This window comes from Anolis sagrei, chromosome 3 (assembly GCF_037176765.1).
Source record: "Anolis sagrei isolate rAnoSag1 chromosome 3, rAnoSag1.mat, whole genome shotgun sequence".
NCBI classification, from domain to species: Eukaryota; Metazoa; Chordata; class Lepidosauria; order Squamata; family Dactyloidae; genus Anolis; species Anolis sagrei.
Window position 1 is genome coordinate 80003920 of NC_090023.1, and position 21186 is coordinate 80025105.

The 21186-nt window shown below is 39.5% G+C and overlaps 2 protein-coding genes across 3 annotated transcripts in view; both read right to left on the reverse strand.

Annotated features, from left to right (window-relative positions):
• Positions 1-2710, reverse strand: part of XK (X-linked Kx blood group antigen, Kell and VPS13A binding protein) — a 30830-nt gene extending 28120 nt beyond the window's left edge. Inside the window, exon 1 of the mRNA XM_060770151.2 lies at positions 2251-2710. Coding sequence (XP_060626134.2) covers positions 2251-2495 — 245 coding nt within the window. The 5' untranslated portion in view covers positions 2496-2710. The remainder of the gene's footprint in view (positions 1-2250) is intronic.
• A 6573-nt stretch (positions 2711-9283) lies between these two features.
• The window catches only part of LANCL3 (LanC like family member 3), a 42986-nt gene continuing 31083 nt past the window's right edge, over positions 9284-21186 (reverse strand). The window contains exons 3-5 of one of the 2 annotated variants that reach the window (XM_060770149.2): positions 20301-20498; positions 19067-19274; positions 9284-16202 (exon numbers count right to left, since the gene is read on the reverse strand). In XM_060770149.2, coding sequence (XP_060626132.2) covers positions 16043-16202; positions 19067-19274; positions 20301-20498 — 566 coding nt within the window. In that variant the 3' untranslated portion in view covers positions 9284-16042. Of the gene's footprint in view, positions 16203-17805; positions 18217-19066; positions 19275-20300; positions 20499-21186 lie in introns of those variants that run through there. The other variant, XM_060770150.2, reaches the window with a different exon arrangement.

The window sequence follows — 21186 nt, forward strand, 5'->3', positions numbered from 1 at the left end:
GCAAAAAAATAACAACATGCTCTAGTTAGTTCTTAGGAGCATAAAACTCTAAATGAATGTGAAAATAATTATTGGAGCATAATCTTATATATGTTTACTTATAAACAAGACCCATGTAGAGTGGCAAACACCCAGGTTATGGCTAATTGCAGTCCCTGTCCACCCCCCCCCCCCTTTAAATTCATACTTTATTGCTTCAGTTAAGTGAAACAGCTCTCCCAGAAGCACACTCCAATGATGGGTGTGTCTTTTACACAAACACAACACACATACTTCCTTGCCACACAGAGTGCATCCACACTGACAAATTAATGTATTTTGACACACCTTGAACTGCCACTGAACTGGGAGGTCCAACTTTACATGATATTTAGCCTTCTCTGCCAAAGATAAATGTTGCCTTTCCGAGCTACAGTTAGCATTGAGCTATGGTTGTGAAGGTGCACCAAACTACATTCATTCTACAGTATAGATGAGGCCCGGGCAAACTTGGCCCCTCCTTCCAGGTGTTTTGGACTTCAACTCCCACAATTCCTAACAGCCTCAGCCCCCTTCCTTTTTCCCCTCAGTCGCTTAAGCAGAAAGGGCCTGAAGTTGTTAGGAATTGTGGGAGTTGACGTCCAAAACACCTGGAGGGCCCCAGTTTACCCATGCCTGGTATAGATACACCCAAATTCACTAAACAACTACCTGGGACAAGGAAGCCACATGACATGCATTTTCCAGTACAGTTCCAGCATCTAGTATGGTGAGTGAAAAGAAAAAGAAAGGAATAAGGATTGTGCTGTTGAAGGCTTTCATGGCTGGAATCACTGGGTTGCTGTGAGTTTTCCAGGTTGTATGGCCATCTTCCAGAAGCATTATCTCCTAATGTTTTGCCCACATCTATGACAGGCATCCTCAGAGGTTGTGAGGTCTCTTGGAAAGTAGACAAGGGAGGTTTATAAATCTGTGGAATGTCCAGGATGGGAGAAAGAACTCTTGTCTGTTTGAGGAAAGTGTGAATGTTGTAATTGGCCTGCTTAATTAGTATTTGATGGCCTTGCAGCTTCAAAGCCTGGCTGGATGCTGCCTGAGGGAACAAAGGGGGGACAAAATTCCCAACAAAAGATCCCTCCAGGCAGCAACCAGCCAGGTTTTGATGCTGCAAGGCCATTAATGCTAATTAATGTGACCATTTGCAACATTCACGCTTGCCTCAAGCAGTCAAGAGTTTCCCAGTTTCATCAGACTGGCCCCCTCCCTCCTGTCTTTTAGAAAGAAACTAAAAACCTGGTTGTGGGATCGAGCATTTGAACAGTAGCAGCAGAAATTGGGATAAGACTCAATGTGATATGTATGACAGTGGACTGTCCCTGACATGGATTTTTAAACTCATTTTTAAAATCAAATGTTTTTAATGTAATGTATTTTGATGATCTTTAAATGTATATATGACTGTGGCTCGGGAGCCCCCAGAAGTGGTCACAGGTTTGAATCTGGGAAGTGGCGTGAGCTTCCACTGTCAGCCCCAGCTTCTGCCAACCTAGCAGTTTGAAAACATGCAAATGTGAGTAGATCAATAGGTACTGGTCTGGTGGAAAGGTAACGGTGCTCCATGCAGCCATGCTGGCCACATGACCTTGGAGGTGTCTATGGACAATGCCAGCTCTTTGGCTTAGAAATGGAGATGAGACCCACCCCCAAGAGTGGGACACGACTGGACTTAATGTCAGGGGAAAACTTTTACCTTTATGACTGTGGCTAGCGCTCAAATGAGTGCTTGTCGTAAAGTTGACCTGAGCCCCTTCCCCCCATCCCAGGGATGAGAAGGACGGGGTACGAAATAAATAGATAAAATAAAATAAATATAAAATAAAATATAAAAATAAAAATAAAATAGATTGATAAATAAATAAAGTAAAATAAAATAAATTATCTCCTGACGTTTCGCCTGCATCTATGCCAGGCATCCTCAGAGCTTGAGATGACATTTTCTCTGGAGAGCTCCTCCTTTTCTTTCCCAATGCCTTCAAGACACAATGATTGGAAATGGGGTGGGGTCGTTTTGTGGGGCATAAAATGAGATTCTGGTAGGGTGATGGTCTTCATTGTGGCACAGGGCGCCTCCCCATTCAGGGTATTAATCCCGCCGGTGGCTCCCCCCCCCCCCAACTCACGCCACTACCTTCCTCCTCCTCCTCCTGCTGCTGCTGTGATGGGAGGCTAGCTATTAGGCTTTGCTTTTGGGGGGCCCCAAGGCTTCCCCACCTGACGACGGGTCCCAGCTGCAGGATGTGGAGCAGGAGGACCAGGGGCCGGTCCCGGCTGAGGTCGCGGTGGACGAAGACCAGGCTGAACTGGACCAGGACGCAGGGCAGGAGGGCGAAGAGCAGCGTCAGCGACTGCCAGATGCGGTCCCCGCCCGAGCGGTAGGTGCTGCTCAGGTACAGCGCGCACGCCGTCTCCGCCACGAAGAGGAAGAGCGAGACCAGGACCGAGCCCGGGAATTTCATCCTCGCGCCCTGGCTCCGGTCTGCTCCGCGGCTCAGGAAGGGGGCCCGGGAGGAGGAGGAGGAAGACCCCCGCCGGCGCCCATGGCTGGGCCCCGGAACCAGGCCAGGTAGGGCCGGCAGGGGGCGGGCTTGCGGCAGATGCGGCGCCGGCCGCCCAATGGGGCGAGGCGCTCCGCTTGCCTTGATCCCCGCCTCGGAGGGATGCGGCTGCCAGCCTTGCTTCCTTCCCTGGGGCCCCCGTCTCCTCGCCTCGCCCCTCCTGCTCAAGGCTTGCCTGGGAGGCGCTCTCCTGCATCTGCGCCCATACAATTCAGCTTCGTTTGAATTATTTGGGGAAACCGGGCCTGTTTCCTGCCAATTAAGCCTCTTCAGGCCTCCTCCTTTCATATCTCGCCCATTCTTGTAGTATAGGGTGGAGCCCTATGCTTGACCTCTCACTGAACATTGAGAAAACCAAAGTACTCTTCTAGCAGGCACCAGCCAATCCCTCGGCAATGCCAAAAATACAGCTTAATGGTGCAACATTGGAAAATGTTGACCATTTAATAGTAATAATAATAATAATAATAATAATAATAATAACAACAACAATAGATCACATCCTCAGCTGCTGCAAGATCACGCAGATAGACCACAAGCAGGGGCACAACACCGTTGCTCAGATGATTCATTGGAACTTGTGCCACAAATACCATCTGCCTGCGACAAAGAACTGGTGGGATCACAAGCCGAAAAAAGTTACAGAGAATGAACAGGGCAAACTCCTTTGGGACTTCCGGATTCAGACAGACAGAGTTTTGGAACACAATACTCCTGACCTCACAATCATGTTAAAAAACAAAGTATGGATTGTCGATGTTGCAATCCCAGGCGACAGCAGGATTGAAGCAAAACAACTGGAAAAGCTGACATGATATGAGGATTTAAAGATTGAACTGAAAAGGCTCTGGCACAAGCCAATCAAGGTGGTCCCAGTGGTGATCGGCACACTGGGTGCAGTGCCTACAGACCTTGGCCTGCACTTAAACACAATCTATGCTGACAAAATTACCACCTGTCAGCTGCAAAAGGCCACTCTACTGGGATCTGCACACATTATTCACCTATACATCACTTCGGAAGTGTCTGATGTGTGGTCCAATAGAACAGCCAGCAGAGTGACCTTGTTTGCTGTGTACTAATCTTTTTGAATTTCAAATAATAATAACTTTATTTTTATACCCCAGTTCTATCTCCCTGAAGGGATGGCTTACAAAGAGACAAACCTAGAGACCACAGAGTTAAAAACATTAAAATGCAATAAAATAAAAACAAAACATCAAAAAAAAACCACCCCTGAATAGAAACATATCACAATAAAACATAACATCATAAAAACAGTACCTTGGAGAACAATAAAAGTGCTGAGTTCAGAAGGCTATGGGTTTCTGCAAAATTCCTAGAGCTAAGGGAAAGTACAAAATTCAGTGCCAAGGATTGGAGAGTAATGTCCTTGGTCATTAAATGACAGGATTTTGGAGCAGAAACCCATAGCTAAAGTGCCAGAACTTTGGTATTATTGGGCCAATAATACCTGTCTAGTCAAAGGCACAACGGAACAGTTGACCCACCCAGTTGACCATTTCCACTATCTTTGCAGCCACCTCTCCACCAAAGTCAATGTTGACACTGAAATACCACACCACCTGAGCTCTGCGAGTGCAGCATTTTTCCGAAGCCCAGAGTGTTTGAGGACCGGGATACCCTAGGGAGACCAGGGTGCTTGATTATAAAGCTATTGTCCTCCCAACCCTGCTATATGTCTGCAAAACATGGACTGTCTACAGACGTCACACTTAACTCCTGGAACAATTCCATCAGTGTTGCCTCTGAAAAATACTGCAAATCTCTAGGGAAGACAGGCGGACAAATGTCAGTGTGCTGGAAGAAGCAAAGACCACCAGCATTGAAGTGATGCTCCTACACCATCAACTCCGTTGGACTGGCCATACCTGATCACCGTCTCCCAAAGCAGTTATTCTACTCTGAACTCAAGAACAGGAAACTGAATGTTGGAGGACAGGAAAAGAGATTTAAAGATGGGCTCAAAGCCAACCTTAAAAACTGTGGCATAGACACTGAGAACTGGGAAGCCCTGGCTCCTGAGCACTCTATCTGGAGGTCAGCTGTGACCAGCAGTGCTGTGGAATTTGAAGAGGCACGAATGGAGGGTGAAAGGGAGAAACATGACAAGAGGAAGGCACATCAAGTCAACCCCGACCGGATTCACCTTCCACCTGGAAACCGATGCCCTCACTGTGGGAGAACATGCGGGTCAAGAATAGGGTTCCACAGTCACCTACCCACAGTCACCTACCCACCACTAGGACACCGCACTTGGAGGACAATCTTACTTGGACAATGAGGGATCGCCTAACAAATGAGTATAGGGTGGGCCAAAAGTCACACAGGCACCTGATGTTTTGAAATTGAATTATTATTATTATTGTTGTTGTTGTTCTTGTTGTTTATTGCTCACTTCACCTTGTGGTTTGAGGTGGGGCAAAACACAGACCACACCCATATAATGAAAGTTAAAATTCACTGGGTAAGCATGTAATGTACAGTAGAGTCTTGCTTATCCAACATAAATAGGCCGGCAGAACGTTGGATAAATGAAAATGTTGGACAATAAGGACAAATTAAGGAAGTGCCTATTAAACATCAAATTACATTATGATTTTACAAATTAAGCACCAAAACATCATGTTTTACAAGAAATCAAAAAAAAAGCAGTTCAATACACGGTAACGTTCTGCAGTAATTACTGTATTTATGAATTTAGCACCAAAACATTGCAATTTATAGAAACAGCTGTGTATCCAGGCAGGAGGCAGACTGTGTTGGATAATACAGACTGTTGGAAGAGAAAATGTTGGATAAACGAGACTATAGTGTAATTTTGTTCCCTATATATTGCATTTGATGAGTCTGGAGAACAAGCCCTATGAGGTTTGGCTTAAAAAGCTGGGCATGTTTAGCCTGCAAAAGAGAAGGCTGAGAGAAGACATGATGAGGGCCATGTATAAATATGTGAGGGGGAGTCATAGGGAGGAGGGAGCAAGCTAGTTTTCTGCTGCCCTGGAGACTAGGACATGGAATAACGGCTTCAAACTACAGGAAAGGAGATTCCACCTGCACATTAGGAAGAACTTCTTAACTATGAGAGCTGTTCAGCTGTGGAACTCTCTGCCCCAGAGTGTGGTGGAGGCTCCTTTGGAGGCTTTTAAACAGAGGCTGGATGACCATATGTCAGGGAACTTTGACAGCGATTTTCCTATTTCTTGGCAGAGGGTTGGACTGGGTGGCCCACAAGATGTCTCCCAACTCTATGATTCTATGACGCTACGGTATAGCAAATTTTAAAAAAGAAAGCATTATTAAGTATTGAAACCCAAGTGACAGTTGACCCACCCTTAAACATCTACTGGTATTGCTGAAATATTGATGAGTGGTGTGTTTAACTGTCCTATCTCTGAAAGAAATAATGGCAAATCTGGAGGGGTTTTTGTGTGTTGTTAACTTTTACATTGCTGTAATCAATGAGAGTGCCAACTGGATTCTCAACAATTAAGTTTGTTTCTGTCAAGTGCAAAATGTGCTGTCGATGTTTAATGCCAATATGTAGTATGTGCTATCTTTCAAAAAATCCAGCATGTGGATCAAAGAAGAGTAGAGCTTGGGAAGACAGCATTTATTTAGGTTCAATTTATTCGATGTACATATTTATTCTAGTTGGGAATTTAGTAGACCCTTGGTACTCATTGAGATTTGGGTTCAAGATCACCACTCCCTCCCAGTGGACACCAACATGCATGGATGTACATGATGTGGCTTGTGCAACAGTGTGTTGCAATGGTGTCCCTTATAGAAAATGGCAAAATCAAGCTTAGCTTTTTGGAATCATTTTTTCAACTTACAGATAATTGAATCCTTGTTTATGTAAAGCTGTACTAAATTTAGGATGTGGAGCTAAATCCCATATAACCCACTATGGCTGTTCTATGTTGGAGGGCATCTCAAACATAATATGTGAGGTTTATACTGGTTACTGGTTTGGAGATTGCATAGCATGGAATCATAACACAGGAGTAAAAAGATCATATTCATGTTGACAGTAACTGATTTTCCTCCCTATGGTTCAAGGTGGGATATGACATCATTAAAACAAGAGGTGACATACAACAAGATACAGAGAGTTACAATATAAGTTACTGATAAAATGCAGATTAAAAATCACAACTTAAAATTGACCAGAAGAGATGAGTCTTCAAGTGTGTCAAATTCTGACACTAATCTAGCTGTCGAATCTCTTTTGTCAGGTCGTTCCAGTCTTGAGGAAGATAACAGAAAGATCCTCTAGGTGATGGTTGCCAGTCAGGTCTGGCAGGCTGGAGTAGCTACCCCCCAGGGGACCTAAGTGTTTGGGGTGGATTGTACGGGAGAAGGTGATCCTGTAGGTAAACTAGACCCAAACCATGTATAGAACCGCTTTGAGTCCCCCCAGGGGTAAGAAAGGTGGTATATAAATACTGTAAATAATAATAGAACACTGAATCTTGCTACACTTCATCACAGTCATTAAAAACTACTAAGACACCCACTTAAGAAATGGCAACCTACAGTGTCCATCACATGATGTAGAAAACAAGTTAGGGCTGGGCAGTTTTGTTTCGTTAATTCGTAATTCGTTAAAAATTCATTATTTTTTTTATAACGAAGCGATAACGAACCATTCTGGAGCAACTTAAAAATGAAACGAATTTTTAAATTCGTTTCGTAATTGTTTCGGATTCGTTATGTATTCATTTTGTTATCGTTTTGAAGTCGTTTTGTTATTATTTCCGCATGTCTGGGGCAAGTTTTATAGTTGTTTTTTATTTAATTAGTGAAAAAAAATTATAATATCACACCAACAGTCAACAACAGAGGGAGAGGAAAGCTTCAGAAGTTCCCCCTGTCCCATTTGGAGGTTTTTTAGCGTATTTCGCGGTCGCGTCCGCCATTAACGAATCGATTCGTTATTGTTTCGTTATTGTTTCGTAATTTTTTTAACATTTACGAAATTTTGTAAATATCGAACTTTTTAAAAGAAAAATTTCAGAATTCTTTTTAAAATCGAAACGCAACCCCCCCCCCCCCCCCAAAAAGAATCGATTTTAGAAACAAATTTTTCCGTTGTTACCCAGGGATTTAAAAAAGCATTGCAAAGGGTTATCTTTTCAGCCACTTGCTAAGCGGGTTGGTAAGTGATTTTTTTTGCAAATTATCCAGATAGAGATGGGCAAAATGGTCAGTTCTGTCATGTGATAGTATTTGTCATTCTCAGCTTTAAAATGATACGGTTAGGCAGTTTGTGAGGAGCAGAAATGCTCCTTTGGGAAAAAGCTCCACTATTAGGGGGTTGGACTGGATGGCCCATGAAGTCTCTTCCAACTCTATGATTCTATGATTACCTTTTGCTTACAAAGGAGAGAAGATCAGCAGTGTTCCTGTTTGTCTCACTTTCTGGAGGCTTTTTCCTTCTCTTGTGTTCTGTGTGCCATGTGTTACCTCCTCCTCTTCTCATTCTTTCCCTCCTTCCATTTTACTTCTAACATGGGAAATGAAGGGAGAACCTCTAGACACCTCCTTCCCTCCTTCTTTCCCTCCTGCCTTCCTTCTTCTAACATGGGGAGCAAAGAGAGAGCCCCCAGATGCCTCCTTCCTTCCTCCTCCCCATCCTTCCTTCTTCTAATATGGGGAAGGAGAGAGAGAGAGGGAGAGAGGGGGGGGGAGGATCACTGGAATGACAGCAAAGAGAGAGCTCCCAGACACCTCCTTTCCTCCTCCTCTTCCGTTCAGTTGACCTCAAGGGCCATCTAGTCCCACCGCCTTCTTTCTGCCATGCAGCAAAAGCACAATCAAAGCACTCTGACAGATGGCCATCCTGCCTCTGAATAGTAATAATAATAACAACATGTTCATAGTTTGCAAGTGTTACTTCCTGTTCCTTATTTTGAAAGTGGCTGTTGTGCTCCAGAAACTTCATTTTTGTGCCCACAAACTGTGTTAAAACTGTGGAAACTCTACAAGATATTCAATCATTGGGAAATTAGAGCAAAATGTGCTATAGCAGGATGTCTCTCCTGAAAAACAAAGTTTTTGAAGTTTAATAAACTTTAAAAATGGAGCTGAGCTGTATGGTAATCTACTCTTCCAAACACTTGACATGTTTAGTGGGAGGAAGTGGATAGTGTTATGCAAATGAGCCTCAGGGTTGTTTGTTCTTTTCTCACCTCCTCTCTTCCAGCACATTTTGAAATGTCACAGCAATAATCATTTTTATTTAACCTTAAGATGCAAATTTGCAAAGAGTAAGTTCTTAACTGACTATAAAGAAATCATATCACTTTACCACAAAGAGCAAATATATTGAAACAAACATATTTCCTTACAGTATAATTAACCTTGGTAGATTACAATGTCTGAACAATTGTGGTAAGGGTAAAATCTGGTTTTATTAAAACAAGTCTCTTCGAACCATGGTTGGCTTGTTCCTAAACCATAGTTATGCTTGACCATAGTTTAAGAATAGGGAGCAATATTTGAATTCAATGGTGAAAGCACAAAACAGTATGACTGGTAAATTCTGGGCATTGTAATCTGACATATTGGAAGAGCATCTGGTTGGGAAAGCTTCTATCAAGCCATGGTGTCGCATTATGTCTAAATCAGACCATTGTTTAATATATACAAATAGCCACAAAGCATATAGTTTAGCTTTATTTGATTTAAGGCAAAATATAACACAAGTTTCATATAAAGAATATGGATAAATGGAAAGAGTTCTTCTGCCAGGGTTAAGTTAGCATTTTGATCACCATTACAATAACCTTTGAAAAATGTCCCTTTCTTATGTCTCTTTAGTCAACAGTACAAAACTAATACAATAACACGTTTTGAAATATCACAGCATTTAAAACAGTAGCAAGAGTTTTTGTTGAACCTTAAGGTGCAATTCTACAAGAGTAAATGCATCAATGATTCTAAAAAGATTATACAACTTTCTGGCAGTGAGCAGATATCAAAGCTGAGGATATAGATCTCTCTGTATGGTATGATTACCATAAACTGAAACAAATGAGCAGAGATTATAAACAATGGTTACAAAACAGCAATGAAAAACATTTATTCCTCTACTCTGCTGGTTATTCTATGACAAAAATTACTTTAGCCTATCCTTTAGCACAACTGGGACTTTTGCCAGGATTTAATCATACCACAAGCAGCCCCTGGTCTTCAGTGAGAGCTTGGACTTGAATCCTACATTTGCTTCAGGCAATGGCAAAATGTTAGTGATGCTGGTGGTGCAATATTATCTGAACTTCAAGGGCAATATGATCATTATTTTCCAGATTGCCGAACAATCAGAGTAAACACAGGTGTGCTTAACTTTTAACAAGTCTTCACCTGCATATCACCTTTTACTACAAGTCAGCCATTATGGCCCAGATCCCAGGGGAGCATAAAAGTCTGCCAATGCACTTTGCTGGAGATCTTCTACTTCTTATCCTCCAACTGCACAAAAGCAACCGAGTAATAGCAAGCCCCCATTGTTTAGCTCAGTGGTTCTCAACCTGTGGGTCCCCAGATGTTTTGGCCTTCAACTCCCAGAAGTCCTAAAAGCTAGTAAATTGGCTAGGATTTCTGGGAGTTGTGAGCCAAAACATCTGGGAACCCACAGGTTGTGAACCACTACTTTAGCTGAAGATAAGTGTTATGCAAGGAGGTACTGACTTTCTTCTTGTGCAATGCTTAAGAAGGCAATAACATTGGTGGAGACCCTGGTTCAACAAGAGGATTGTGGACAATGTGTTCAAGTTGGTAATTGGATTGCGATGAAATCAGTATTTCTGAAACTGGATATCACATGGAATAGCATCATGGAAGCATAGAATCAAACCCAGGTTTACTGTATCTTATTTCCTCTCAGCATAACAACAATTAAACATGGAACTAAATGTTCAAGATTGGTTTCCTTCCACATGAAACTGAAGGAATCAACACGATCTTTCCCACTATATATACTATATATCGATGTATAGAAAATATTTTTTGGTTTTATATAGCATTGTTTAAGAATATGTTTGCATTAGAAAACATTTATGACCAGCAAGTAGCAGTTTTGCTTTGCAAAATAAATATTAATTCGGTCTCATAATTGGCTATATTATATTGCTCTTGTTCAATTTAGCTAGTAATCAAGTTGTATCAGAGTTATCATGTGAAAAATAGGACTCCTATAATTTTTAAATTGACAACTACCAACTTTGTTCTAAAGAACTATTCTTTGATATATATCTAATATGACAAAATGGGAAAAACATGCTGTGAAAATGTTCCAAACGTATATACTTCTATTAGAAAATAAGATCTGCCTTCTGATACCTTAGCTACAGTCTACTGTTAGGTTGTAAAAATTCACAGTAATCCAATCTTTCAAGCACATCTTTCAAACTGCGAGCCTGTATAGTTGAGTAGAATGATAAACTGATAGCAGGACGTTTAGTATGGAGATGTATAAACAAACACACACAACTGAAGATGGAAGTCTATGACTGATATTGACATATTCAAGGCAATACACTCTTAAACAGTTTATGTGATTGAAGAGTCACACGGTGAAGCAAAATCTGTGCTGCTTTGTTGGAATATGCCTACTCACATCCCAAAAATGCTGTATTGTTTCAAGGGCCCTGAGTATTGCTGGTTTATGGCTTTGTACTATATGCTGTTATTGTCCTTTAGGTGGATTTTTTTTTGTAATTTTCAAAGGCTACAATGCTAAGCATATTGAAAGTGGGATTTACTCCTGAGTAAACAATGCTAAGAATTCAGCTGTTGCCTATAAATATGTCTCATTGAACCGAGTGGGGATAGCTTCAAGTAAAAATGCACAGGATTGCACTGCAAATCTCTTTCCTTAAATTGCCCTGACCTTCTAACTCTTAGCTAATCTTATATCTACAAAATCATATCAGTGTCCAGGACTGTGATTCTGGACGGAGACAAAAACCGATATTCTATATTTCCTCACAGTTATTTATTTGTTGGCTTAGTTTTCAGTAAAGATGGAAGATGTAGTACATTTAAATCAAAGTTATTACTTCTCCCACTATATCTTAAATGGCTACTTTACATTCAGCTATGCATCTGTGTGTATTACAAAAAATCTAATTTTTTTAAAGCCCAACAGATCTTGAATAGCTCTAGAAGTCTAATGGATTCCTTCTCTCTCTTCTTTTATGTTAGAAAACTGTGAAGTATGAACACTGCAATGCATCAGAGTATATCTACCTTCATTCAAAACTTATGAAGTATATTAGGCTAGGTCTCTAAGTACCTTCTGAAAAAGATTGGTTATATGTGCAAAATATTTGATACACATCACAGAATGTTGTCACATCCAATCAGTTAAAACATTGGGTTTCATGTACAGACCACTTGCATTCATTTAAAGTGGTTATTTACTGACCAGTTGTGATTGTCTCAGGAGATGTGAGATACATCTGAATGTGACATATTGCCTCTAGATGATTTCTCTCTCTTCTACTTTTTTCAGTGCTTTCTGTATTATGCAATAACAATAACCCTTGTATGAAGCAGAGAAGTCAAAATTAACACAGAGACCAAAAGTCTTGAAATGGCATGGCGCAAATGGGTTAACAGTTCCCCTTCTTCCTGAAATACATCACATGGCACATTATCAAAATAGAAAGAGATTCAATGGGACCAGACAGTCATCAAGTTTCCACCAGAATATCTGCAAGACTGATAACAGGCAGGGAAACAGAAACTTAAGCAAAAGTAAATTCACAGTTTGGCTAACATCTGCCAAGTTCAACCAAAAAGCAATTAGTATTTGCTAATATGTACAAATCAGATAAATAACCCATATCCCATAAATAATAATACAACAATAATACAAATAAGACTAATACCATTGTTGAATTTCAGTATTTTTCCGTACAGTTCTAGTTGAAATAACTTTACTATGATCTGAATATTGCTGCTCATGGGTCACAAGTAGTAAGACACTTAGGTTGAAATGTAATGACTAAGATACTAGCACAGAAGTCATATACATCAAAAGTTGACACACAATGTATAGCAAATTTATCTTCTTTAAGTCAGCATAATTATACTCACAATACGCTACTTAAATTTCTTTTTAAGTACACAGGGAAGCCACCTAGTATGCTTAAGAACATATTCGGTGTTACAATCCTAAACACACTTTTTAAATGAGGCCTAAAAATGTATAAATAAGATTTTCTACAAAACAAAAACCCAAACTTCCCTTTTGTCATTCTGCCTTGCAGATCAGTTATGTGACATGTTACTGTAGTAACCAAACATAATGTAAGTATATGCTAGCTTGTTTCTAATGGTAATATTTGCAATAAGAAAAGACAAGTTCCACATCCGAAGTCTTGGAGCACAGGTGACGGTATCACATCTATATAACAACTGATGTGCAACAGTTTTGATGAGAGATCCTGTAAAGAAAGTGGTAGAAAGAAAGGGAGAATTTCTTCCTTTGGCCTGGTGGGTTTTCTAAAGGGCATTAGAATACCAGATCAATTGCAAATCAGTAGTTAAGAGGCACCAAAATAGGAGTTCCTTTTAAGGAAGTGTGTTTTACAACTGGAATAAGTACTGCACAGCATGATAGAATAGACTGTAATGTCAAATCATTTAATACCAGAACCATTTACTAACTTTATCAATAATGAGAAAGCCTTTAATGTAAAATTATGGAACTGTCTTCTAATATATTATGTAAAAGTCTGGAGAGCAACACTGAATTTCTCCTTTCGGATTGTCAGTTTTGTTTGTAAGATGCTCTAGAAATCATGTAACATCGAAACAAACACATTTGTAAAGCATGTGCCAGAAGTACTGTGGACTGTGGGTGCATGTACATTGTAGAATTAATACCCTTTGACACAGCTTCAACTGGCATTTAATCTTCTCTGCCAAAGCATGCTGATGGCTCATCAAACTACAAAGCTCAGGATTTCAAAGCACTAACAGTTAAAGTAATATAAAAGTGCATTAATTATATAATGTAGATGCACCCTGTACCAGAAAAATCAGTTTCAAGCAGGAATAAATCAAGAGACTTCCAGAGCCAATGCTTGTACTTGATTTAAGGGAAGCTGAATTACTGAGCTCGCTAATACAAGGAACTCATAACAAGTTTAGTAATTTCCAAAATGGGATTAGATAATAATATTAAATTGGCTCAGCAATCATCATAAAGTAATCCCAACTCCACCTCCAACTGTTATCATTTTGTAAGTATCTCTGCCTCTACATTGCCTTTTTGTGAAATCTCAAGGTACTATGCATGGAACTTTTGGTTTGAAAGTATAGGATGCACTTGATTTCAAATGTAGCATTTTTTTTGGGGGGGGGGGACTGAATGAGAGAGGGAGATAGAAGAACCAGGTCTTATCATGCTAGAGTCAGTTCACAACTGATCACAAATGTCAGTTGTAAAGAACAGTCAAATAGTTCCTAACTTATTACAACAAAGAGTATTATCTTGTCTCCCACAAAGGAACTTTTATTTTAATATTAGATATCAACTTGGTTTTCAAAGAAGTAGTCATGTTAGTCTCTTGAGACATAAAAGAGAGGAAAGAAGATGAAAAAAAAGTAATACTGTATCATCTTAAAGACTTAAGGCGCTTCTAGACAGCACCAAAATCCATGCCAAAGTGGGTTTTAAAAGCCCACTTTGTCTCAGATTTTTGTTCCCACTCTCACCAAAAAAAACTGGGCTGGAATGGTAAATGGAGACTCACCCCTGGGCAGTCCCAGGACTACCCAGAAGTGAGTCCTCACAGGCCCAGTACCCCATTAGACTTGGACCTTTCAGGAAGGCCCGGATCTATTGGGGTATGTAAATAATTTGGAATAAAACAGGGAAACCCTGGTTTGTTCCTAATTAATTCAGTTTTACTGAATTCATTTGGATTTTTATTTACTTCTATCATAAGAAAGATGTGGCCCCACAAAATGGTGAAGAAATACCCATGCCTCATGTACTGTGATTTGTGATGCTATTTGCTGATGCAGTGACAGGAAGTGTCTGTGTTTAAGATGGGAAAGCAGTGGCTCATGGCATTAGAACTCAATCTCAATAAACTGGAAACTGTATTTTCCTACATTTGAAAAATGGGAAAGTAACGATTTACTTTTATAAGATGGCTACTATGATTGTAAAAAGCTGCTTTTGATGGGATTTGCATCTTTGACTGTAACAGATTATTATTTTAAAAGTAACATTCCAAGTTCTATTTTATGCAAGTGCAACATGAGCTTGTAAACACAGTACAACCTCTATATTCATGGGATCAGTATCTGCAGTTTCATTATCCATGTCTGACAAACTATATCTTCTCTAGGCATTTTCTAGGTCCTTCAGCATGACTCTATCACACTCTTGGTCCAGAAGCCCTTGGTTTAAAATAGGGTTATTATCCTATAATACCCATGTGAAATTTGGGAGCATGGATACAGGGATTGTGCTGTGGTTTAGCAACTGTTAACTCTTTTTTCATGGACCTTTGAAGACATGCAGAGAAATGGGACAGGAAAGGACAGAACTTCAGTTTCTAGATATTGTTTGCATATTTTCTAGATGGACTCATTTCAAATGCTGAGAATAACGATGCTAAAGGCAGGTTTTGTCTTTCCAAGTGCATGGACAGTGCTGATATATTTACATATGTCAATTAAATCGTAAGGCTCAGGTACACAGTTTCCAAATCCATAGAAATATAATAAAGAAGTGGGAAGCTTTTGGACTTCCAAATGTTATGGTATACAGTTTCCAACAACCTCACAAGTGTTAAACAGGCCTATGGGAATGTAGCCCAAAACACCTGGAGAGTCAAAGATTCCCCAGTTACGGTGTAAATAGTGGTATTAAGCCAATCAAAAAATATGGAAGAAATTGTAAATTACATATGTTTGTTGTTGCATTGCCTGTGCTTTCAAAGGAATTTAGCAAAATGCTTATTTTTGTATGTTCTTGGTAACCATTAACATGTTGATCTCCATTTGTACATTCCTAAAATTCAAGTGTCTGTTTTGTCATTTTGTGAAATGCACCTTTTTAAAGGCTGTTGACCCTTATGAATAGGTTATAATAACGTCTTAGGGTTCAACTGAATTGCTTTTCAGTTTTGGAATAATATGAAGAGTTCTTGTTCCTTGAGTCTACTATTAGAAATCACACACTCTCTTTTCCTTACTCCTGTATGCATATGTGTATGTGTGAGAGAGCTTTTCTCTATCTTTGTCCCACCCTACCTGCTCTGGATCATTAAGGCTATCTCATTAGTGGTAATGCTGAAATGGATGAATTATTTTTAAATAACCTTCTATGATCATGAACTTCGTTTCTGCATCTGGAATGGTTGACCTGGCACAGCAGTGGAACGTGTTCCATCTTATACAAAGACACTGAAAAGTGGGAACTCAGCCTGGTTAGGCTGCAGCAAGTCAACAAGGAAACACACAGTCCCTGAGAAGCCCTCAAAAAGGCTGTAAACACTTTCCAATGATTGGGAACCAGCCTTGAATTCTTCAGTAAACAAGAATTCAGCAAACCTAAGAAACAAGAAAAAGAGACAAAGAATCAGTAATTGACTATCTCAATACCTATTATTGATTACCTATCTCAAGTTATTTTCTAAAGATAACATATGCTTCTATGGACAGGTTCACTATTCATCCTCGGCCTATTAGATTGGTTTCAGTTTGTGCTCTTCTTTGATTGGCTTCAACATAACACTGCCCCACTGTAGCTCATATTTCTTCATCAAAAGTGGCCTCATCAGTATTTCTTCATCAAAAATGGCCTCATCAGAAAGAAGCTTATGATTAAGAATTCTACAGGGATTTACCTCCTGATGTTGCTGTGAAATCGTATTTCATCTCTTACCATATTATTTTAACTTTTCTGGGTCTGGTGCCAGAGTTTCTCCATCTCACTTGACTGGCTTTAGTTCTGCCTGGTTTACATTTATAATTCAACTAGCTGTCCCCTGCCATGCGTTGCTGTGGCCCACATGGGGTTCTGTGTTGGAGGATTGGCCCAATTCTATCGTTGGTGGGGTTCAGAATTCTCTGTGATTGTAGGTGAACTATAAATCCCAGCAACTACAATTCCCAAATGTCAAGATTCTATCCCCCCCCCCCCCCAAACTCCAACAGTGTTCACATTTGGGCATATTGAGTCTTCGTGTAGAGTTTGGTCCAGATCCATCTTTGTTTGAGTCCACAGTGCTCTCTGGATGTAAGTGAACTACAACTCCAAAACCAAAGGACACTGCGCACCAAACCCTCCCAGTATTTTCTGTTGGCCATGGGAGAACTGTGTGCCAAGTTTGGCTCAATTCCATCATTGGTGAGGTTGAGAATGCTCTTTGATTGCAGGTGAACTATAAATCCCAGAAGCTACAACTCCGAAATGACAAAATAATTTTTTTGGAGTGAAGGACATACATTGGGTTGTTAGGTGTATCATGTCCAGATTTGGTGTCAATTCCCCCAGTGGTTTTTAAGTTCTGTTAATCCCACAAACGAACATTACGTTTTTATTTATATAGATTTCTTGTTGCATCTTTGTTGTTGTTTTTGTGTCTTCAAGTCATTTCTGACTTACAGCAATCCTATGACTACCATGATGCTTTGGAAACTTAGGCATGTAAAACCTTCCCAAGGCTACACATTGCATAGGGTTATAGTTCAATGCTTAAATCACTACATTGTGCTGGGAATTATCTTGGTTCTATCAAAACCAGTCCATTTTTGGTTTCTCTTCAAATGCAATCTGACACAATTTGTTGGGTGAGAATCCACAATTCCACAAATGACTCTAGGCCTTTTTTTAAAAAAAAATATGTAAGCTTTCTCAGATATATAACAAGTTTGGTGTCACATAAGGAGTGTGAATAAAATATTCACAAGTGGGTTGCAGCTGTTAGTAACTGAATAATTCTTGCTGCAGAAGGGGATACATAGACAAGTTAATTTATTTTTATTTTATGAATAGAGTAGATGGATTTCTTATCTTCTACCTATCTTTTCTACTTAAGAAAATAAAGAAGGAAAAGAAAAGCTAGATCAGTGGTTCTCAACCTGGGGTCCCCAGATGTTTTGCCCTTCAACTCCCAGAAATCCTAACATCTGGTAAACTGACTGGGATTTCTAGGAGTTGTAGGCCAAAACATCTGGTGACCTACAGGCTGAGAACCACTGGCTAAATACAATAGCCTACCAAATTTCAACAATTATTTCCATAGACTGGTAAGAAAAACCCAGCCTAGATCCAAAGATTCAGAAGGATTTCTGAAGGTTTTCTTAAAGTGGTTTAAACAAATACTTGTTCATTAGGTTGTAATTATATGATTATTGTTTTACACGGGTTAAATCACACGCATATATTAAATACATGCTAACAAATCTGGCAATAAAGCAAGTTGGGAGGAAATAGAGGAGGCATAACTCCTCCAAACGCCATAGTTTCAGTCCTAAAATGATACCTTTGATTCCATATATGTGGGGTAGATCTCATGGTCTTTAATTGGATGCAGGAATAAACAAAGGCCTGTGCTGTTGGCTGAACTTAGCAAATAGCAAGGAGACATAAGGAAAAGACATAACGAAAAAACCCTACCTCTGATAGAATTATTAATATCTGTACCTTCTTGCTGAAGCTAAAGTTATCTTAGGTTGCAAAATTCTAGTTCAGAAGGAGAAAGATAAGCAACCAACATGCAGATACCCTTTGCTCTGTTTCTTTGGGCTTACCCAGTCTTTCCTAGCATGCTATTTGATAATTGGGGTCAGAGGGTTCCAACAATCTCATAGCAACTGTTGCACTATAATAACTGCAAATGGTACTCTCAGCAAATCTAGGGTGGCTGAGTAAGTGACATCTTTGCTTTCTGATAGTTCAGTCTACACAAATTATGTTGCATGCATAAAATTAAAATGTTGCATAAAATTCCCTCAGGTTATGTGTAAAAGGTATACATGAAACATAAATGAATTTCATGTTACGTCTGACATCTTATTATGTACCATACATCAAATCTCCAGAAAGAAAATTAAAACTCACAGCCCTGCTCCTGGTACTTTCCACAGTATACTAGATTTTTAAAAAGGTAAATATCTGTGATGGTTAGTGGATAATAGGATTAAAATTCACAGCTGCTGGTGAAAACATCTGGTCTTTCCTTTCCTGTTTTATCCCAACAAAACTCACCTACTCTATTAGAACTGAGGGGAAAGTAATGAAATCATCACCATTAGGACACTATCATTAAATAAGAATATAAAGATGTCCTATATTTCATCAAAACCTTTAGAAAACAAGAGTAAATTCAGATTGCTTTGCACAGTCTGAAATGACCTGCAATATACTCATCACTACCATAATGTTGCCCATATCAACTGTTAGTACCAACCTTTGTGCTCTGTATATGTACTTAGAATTTCCTGTAAGTCTATAGAGAAGCAGGAACACATAAGCACTGCCAGCCACTCCATGACATATTCCAGGTCCTTTTTTCAGGAGTCCTTTCTGCCAAGTTAGCTCTCCACAGCGAATACAGCTATCTAGATACTGGGGCTTCTTTGAAACTAAGTATGCTTTTGCAAACATGTAGGCAATGCCTGAGGGAAAGAGCAAAGAAATGGTCTAAGGTTCTTCACAGTAATAAAATACAGAACAATTGCTACACATAAAAATATTTCCTATGTGGTGTGATGTGCCAGCTATCAGGCTGCTAAAACTGAAAATAATCATTAATCATTCTACAAACCCACCACATTACAGAAATTAGATAATCCAAGAACTCCAATGACCCACTGTTCTCACTAAATTCTTCTTAGTCCAATCCTCTGTTGTCGATTGCCTTAAAAACATATATGATTACTCTTGCAAATTATGAATGGGAAGGTGGGGGGGGGGGATAAAATTAATTGAGATAGCAGAGAATGAACACTTGTGGAAACTTTCTGGAAAGTGAGATTTAAAGAATTCTCAAAATCAATGATTGCTTTTACACTGTGTAGCAGTGTAAAGTTAATCTATGTGAAAGCCATTACAAAGTTGCCTGAGACAAATGATTTTGGGCAATAAATTGTTCATTGCTGTTTATTAATATCTTTTTAATTGTTTATACATATGCACTGTTGTTGGAAAATATTTGTATACATGTCTGCAGCTGTCACCAAATGCATTAGGCCATGGGATAACTTTACCTTTTTACACAAGAATTTTGTGGGAAACTAAAGAGGGTTGGTATTAAAAGCTAATGGATTCACTTTCTCTCCACAAATAGATTTGAGCATAGGCAGGACCATTATGATCATAGTGACAGAGAAGTCTTCTGAGGCCACCTTCGATTTTTTCCCCCTTATGCAAGTAAGCTATTTTATGGTTATATGAATAGGCACAGCATGATGCATTGGATTTTTAACAATTGGAGGAGTAGTGGTACTTCAAACTGCCTAATCTTTCACTCACTTTAAGTATAATGGAAATACTGAAGGAAAAAGCATGACAAGACAAATATGGGAGCCTGGCATCAAATGTAGATCAGATAAAATCTGACCCCTTTCATCAGCAAAGTGTGTTACAAGCTGTTTTAATGACTAATTCCTGGCTTAATGTCACAGCATCTATATGAGAAAAACCTGGAGCTCCATGACACCAGTGTACAAGTTCATTCTCCCGCTCAATCATTCCTCCTAGTTCTGGAGGCCAGTTGCAATTCTGCTCTTGATCCATGAGAAAGTCAACACTCTGCCATACTAGTTCCTGATCAGCTGATGGGAGGTATTCGTAATAGGAGAGTAGCATCTGTAGGATGGAGGAAAGTCCATGAGCAGCCCCTGTGAAGAACAGACATGACTGCAGTTAAGAAGTGCTGCACTGCATTTTCTTTTTTAAAGGGAAGTTATTATTCAGTGAATTATAATACTAGAAAATAGGCTTGGAAAACAGATAAATATCCATGACAAGAAAGAAAAAAATGTAGCTGAATTGCATAGTTTGCTAGATGGTTATGAACTTTTAAAGGAGAGTGAACAAATGAAAGAATAAATTTGAAAACATATCCATATTTGTCTGGAATATCAGTATGAAAAGGGATCTTGGAGTACAATTGAGACTTAGAGAAAGAAACTGACAGCTTAAGTGTTAGGATACATAAGTCTATTTTCTGCAATGCATGGAATAAAGCATCAAAAACAGACCTTTATGAGTACTGTGAACAGCAACAAAAATGCAAATCTCTAAGGTGACAAGTTCAATTTTAATTATGGTATTTGGGAAATAAAGACAGGAGGAAAGATGTCACTTAAAGCCAGGATGAGCAAATCAACATATGAATGCTGGAGAGAGTTATTAGAATGTAAGAACCAGAAATGCAATATGAAAAACTGGCTAAGAATGTCCTTGTGAGGTTGGAATGTTAACTAGTGTTATAATATGTGTAGTGTGCAATGAAACTATGTTTCTGTTGAATCCACTCTGCTGAATGGCCTGGATTTTGTTGATACATATCTTCCTTTGTAGTTT